This window comes from Calcarisporiella thermophila (genome assembly GCF_041956535.1).
Source record: "Calcarisporiella thermophila strain CBS 279.70 unplaced genomic scaffold VTP21scaffold_15, whole genome shotgun sequence".
In the NCBI taxonomy this organism is placed as follows: Eukaryota; Fungi; Calcarisporiellomycota; class Calcarisporiellomycetes; order Calcarisporiellales; family Calcarisporiellaceae; genus Calcarisporiella; species Calcarisporiella thermophila.
This window is the reverse complement of record NW_027192205.1, coordinates 746,481-751,821: the sequence shown is the minus strand read 5'-3', so window position 1 is coordinate 751,821 and position 5,341 is coordinate 746,481. Positions and strand designations below refer to the sequence as shown.

Below are 5,341 nucleotides of genomic sequence, written 5' to 3'. Positions count from 1 at the left end.
TCTACTGGTGAGAAAATCATTGAAATTTTGTTTATCTTTCCTCAGTAATTTACAACCTGATATCCTATTATATAATGTTGCTGATCCTGCGAAATAGGTGTCAAAAATCGAACAATACTTTTAGAGCTTGGGACAACTTCTCTTACGAGGTCATTTCCCATTGATATCATGCACCTGTTTTTTGAGAATATTGGTGAGCTTTGATTTATTAATATTTTATTTATATATTCTGCATTGCATGCCCAATTCTTCTAACTCTCAACTTCTCTACTCGGCAACATTACAACGTTATAGCATCCCTCATGTATTCTCATTGGACTGATGATTATCCGTTTCCTGAGGGGGCTGAGATAAATCGCGACCACATTCTTCCTAATTCAACTTGGGAGAAAATCGGTGCCGATATGGAGGAATGTCAAAAAAATATTCCAATGGATTTTGGAAAGCCACCTCGTGACATCTACAAATACAATAAGGGCTTCAAGGCAGAAGAGTGGATGAATTGGGTAGCTTTATATTCACTCGTTTTTCTCAAAGATCATATGCCTCCCAGGTATAGGAAATAAATGTTTAAATAGTGTCTGCCTTTTTTTTAACTAAGTCATTTTGCTATTAACTATATTCATTGATCAATTCTAGTGTCATGAGCGGTTGGTATCAATTCGTCTCAGCCATGAGAATTTGTCTTTCTTGGACTCTGACAGGCAAAAATATTCAGGAGATACGTAAAAAATTATACATGTTTTATCACCACTACGCGCGGTATATTTCATTTGGATTATATCGTAAAGCTTCTATTATTGATTTTGTGGTTTTGATTTTGGGCAATTTAGCGAGTATTCTGGAAACAATAATGAGCTTCTATCCGCCCATCGGATTGTTTTCCACTATCTCTTGCATGTTGCCGATTCTATCCAGGATTATGGTCCACCTTGGTCATTCTGGCAATTTCCTATGGAAAGCTATTGCGGCATGCTTATTCCTTTTGTAAGGTATGATATTCTGCTGCCATCTCTGGTATATGGTCGATTTAATAACCAACTCTAAAATTTTTCTCCATTGATTGTGGAATTAGATCAAAATCTCATCCATACGTTTCGCTTACAAACCAAGTGAAGTTACGCGAGCAATTAAATCATATTCAATTTAACTCTTCCTTCACCTCTATGGTTCGAAATTCCTCTGCCTCATGGGTGTTAGATAACATCTTGGGTTTACCCGATTATGTGGAAGAATTATATTGGCCCAAAAGGAAATATATGCTAGACGAACTGGAATATCGCCGTCTCAGAGAACATTATGCTACTTTCCACGAAATAGCACTTTCTGAAGTGAAGGTCAGCTTTGTATTGCTAAACTTCTTGCTGAATCAATCAAGTAATGTTTGTTATTTCATTATAGGATGTCCCAAGAACAGGCTTTCAATACGGCAGACTCCGAACAAAGGATGGGCACATCCTGGGCTCGAAGAAATGTCGTAAATATTTCGATGATTTCAGACGCATTAACCATACAGTTGCTGTAAGTTTATTATTGATACAAGCTCGAAAAAATTGTATCCAAATAATTAGAAATAATGTAACTTATTTAACAATATCCATTGTACTATATTATTTATAGGCTATAATGCTTATTGACCGATATGCCAAGTATCATAAAAGACCTGAAGAATTGGTGGAAAAAGAACTTTACGCAGAAGTTGAAGTAAGTATACCCAGTCTTTTATTACATTGAAAATGTATGAACCTCGAATTTAACCTAAATATAAACTTTGTATACTTAGTTTTATTTCCATCATATATATCGAGGCAGAAACCATATGTAAGCATATGTGCACTGGGCAGGCAAATGTGAGCGTGATAGATATGATATAAGGAGCTTTACCACTCGTGGCTCATGGGAATTTGTTGAAGTGACAGTACTGGATAGGTGTGTTGGATGGATTCAAAAGGGAAGGACGACATATATCGTCGACAAAGAACACTTTACTAGTCTTACTTCTGGTGAATAAATCTATAAAACAAGTTTTATACCGTATAACTCAATATTAAAGTTTATTATTACGATCTTTTATATTCTCTTAAATATTTTATTTTATTAAGATATGTTTTTTAAAGATAAATTTTTTTCTAAGTTTTTTTTTTTTTTTCCGGCCGGTGGTCACAGCCGAGCAAAATTTGACGAATTACTTTCAGGCCAAATACCTAATTTCCAAGCCAAAAGGGTAGAGTCACGTGACTTTTCTATATGGTCACCTACCAATTTTCTTATACCCACCGGTCAATTTTTACCGCAATTCTATAATTTTTTATATTGTACCCTACAATTTTGGCATAGGTTTTTAAGCATTTTCCTTAAAAAGACTTTTTGTAGGGCTTCTCTTATTTACATATTTGCAGGATGACGACGTCAACCAACAATGGCAATTTATCCGCGTGTAAATTCAGTGTCGTTTGTTCCTAATATTAACGTAGTAGTGGCTACTATTGGCCCCTTTTGGGGAGAATACTTTTCGATAATCCTCATTTTATTTGGTGAAAACAATAAATATTGGTGCATTTACTCTTTATCCCATCGGATGGATTACATGGTGATAGAACTATCCCAGACATCCAAGATAATCCTATGCACATGCGCACGTGGCCCATGTTGAAGCATGAGGCTCCATCAGGCAAAGCTTTCATTGATCCCGTTACAGGGCCTGTAACTGGAGTCAATGTGTCAGTGTTCAATGGAAAATTAAGGAGGAAAAACTATGGTTATTGTTATTAAAATTAAATAAGGAAAATAGTACATATTTATAAGCTAAAAGGTTAAAAAAATAACGCAGTGGCTAATGGCTTGGCTAAGTGGCTAATAGCTTAACTAGGTGGCTATGAAACAAAAGAGTAAGAAACAGTGAAGGCATAGATAGTGTTGCATAAAGATCGTCGTGGCGCTATGAGCATATCCATAATGGAACGTATCCTCTTACACTCTCCTCTCCTTAAGGACGTTGTTCTTCAAGACTTGCTTCGTATTCTTGAATTGATTCTTGAGCATTTGTTAAATTGGCAAGGTGTTCCCATGTTGATTCGGAGTCGGTGTATCCAATCCATTTGATTATGGGGAGTAGCTGTTGTATCCCGCTAGTTGAATACCAGTTGGTTGACCTTTGGGTTTATCCATCTAATCCTTACCCGGACGAAAACACCAATGTAATAGTTTTTGAGGACTGTTAGATATCCCTATTCTTAAAGAATAGAATTCAATTCAAGATAGAATGAAATTCAGGAAAGAGGTGAGGAACAATAAACAAAAGGGAGTGAATTTAAATAGAATCTCGGAAGTATCTATTAAGTGGAACATTAATACACCAATAATAAATTTGTGGTCAATAAGTATATAAAAGGAAAAATAATTAAATAAATAATGTAATAAGGGAGTATTATAATTAATATTATAGTATGAATTCGGTCGTGTTACAATTTTTTAAGAATAAGGATATCTAACCGTCCTCAATAAACTGTTACACCTCGGTAACTCTGTATTGATGACCGGGATATCCAGGTTTACAGTTGATAGCATGACTTGATCGCCAACGTTGAACTCCAACTTACGACGGTGTCGATCCGCGTATTTTGCTTGTGATTCTTGGGCTTCCTTGATATTATCACTCACAACTCGGATTAAATGTTGTATCTTTGTAACCATCTCACTCGCTGCGGGAGTTTTAGAATTATTTCCATCCTTTCCTCCTCTTAATGTAGATAGTGGTGATTGAGGGTGTCTACCATTGTTTAAAATAAACGGAGAATGTCCTGTCGACGCTTGTGTGGCATTGTTAATTGCAAACTCAACTGGTGTTAGCCACAGATTCCATTCCTCTGGTGATTGTTGTTGGACATAAGTGCGCAAAATCTTTTCAATCGTCTGATTAGTACGCTCAGTTTGACCATCTGACTGTGGGTGAAAAGCGGTGCTGAAATTCAATTTTGTACCCAACAGTTGATGTAACTCTTTCCAGAAATTGCCGTAGCTGTGAATCTTGGATCGCGATCCGAGATAAAAGTTTCAGTCTATCCATGAAGTTTGAACACATGGTCGAAATATAACCTGGCTATGGTTGCTGCTGTAACTGTCTTTGATGTGGAGACCAAGTGAGTCATCTTAAATTACACCGATTATTAGGCACAAAGTTGAAATTCAGTACCGCTTGTCATCCATATTCTGATGGGCAAACTGAGCGCACTAACCAGACAATTGAGAAGATATTACGTGCCTATATTCAACAACAATCGCCGGAAGATTGGGATCTCTGGTTAACACCGGTGGAATTTGCGATCAACAACGCCACTCAAGCATCACCTGGGTATTCTCCGTTTTTATTGAACAATGGTAGACACCCTCAATTACTGCTTTCAGCGCTAAGTCAAGGGGAGGGGGAGGGTGCATCGGAAGTACCGGCGGCGAGCGATATGGTTACAAGGATAGATCATCTAATCCGGGATGCAAGTGACAACATTAAGGAAGCCCAAGAGTCACAAGCAAGATTCGCGGACCGACATCGGCGGGAGTTGGAACTCAATGGGTTGTGTCTTGTTGGCGATCAAGTCATGTTATCGACTGCCAACTTAGATATTTTGATCAACAAGACACAACTTCCGAGGAAACTAACTGATCCGTTCATTGGACCATATAAGATCAAGGAAAGAATATCGCCAGTTAACTATCGTCTCGAGTTGCCAGAAAATTTCAAGATTCACGACGTGTTCCATGCATCCCTGTTAAAGCCTTATACACCAAACCCAGAGGAATTCCAGGGACGCGAGGAACCACCGCCTCCACCAATCGAGACTCCTGATGGACTACATTACGAGATCGAGCGTATACTTAAGAAGCGCGTTAAGAAATATAAAGTCCAATATTTTGTTTTGTGGAAAGGATATCCGACCGAAGAGGAATCATGGGTCAACAAAGAGGACATGGCCGCTCCAGAGGCCATAAAAGAATTCGAAAAGCGAGCCAAGTTTTCAAAGAGGGGCCGATTGAAGAGGGGGTGAATGTCAGGATTTTAATTTGATTTTAATTTTTACATGCATCTAATTATTACTTGTTTGTAAATGATAAATCCTGTTTATTGTTTTTCTTGTTAGTCTTTAAATAGTTCAGCTATTTGTTTTCTGATCCTCACTCCTATTTTTCTCTTTATTTTTTTACTATTATTATTATAGGTAAGGATCAGATATAATATCATTTTTCTTATTACACTACTAATAAACACCTATTTTTCTCTTTATATTTATACTATTATTATTATATTAAACTATAGGAGTCCGAAAGTCACAAATTACTTTCGTTA

General features: G+C 37.1%; 2 protein-coding genes across 2 annotated transcripts; both read left to right on the top strand.

The window, feature by feature from the left end:
• Positions 1-302: 302 nt before the first annotated feature.
• On the top strand, positions 303-2,441 carry VTP21DRAFT_2909 (uncharacterized protein; the record flags this gene model as incomplete). Its single annotated transcript, XM_069393153.1, has 7 exons — positions 303-553; positions 640-762; positions 834-992; positions 1,076-1,337; positions 1,402-1,521; positions 1,621-1,704; positions 2,400-2,441. The coding sequence occupies 7 exons, from the start codon at positions 303-305 to the stop codon at positions 2,439-2,441; spliced, it is 1,041 nt and encodes a 346-aa protein (XP_069250157.1).
• A 1,660-nt stretch (positions 2,442-4,101) lies between these two features.
• VTP21DRAFT_2908 (uncharacterized protein) lies at positions 4,102-5,042 on the top strand (the record flags this gene model as incomplete). The annotated part of the gene is made up of 2 exons (XM_069393152.1): positions 4,102-4,139; positions 4,190-5,042. The coding sequence occupies 2 exons, from the start codon at positions 4,102-4,104 to the stop codon at positions 5,040-5,042; spliced, it is 891 nt and encodes a 296-aa protein (XP_069250156.1).
• Between the last annotated feature and the right edge of the window lie 299 nt (positions 5,043-5,341).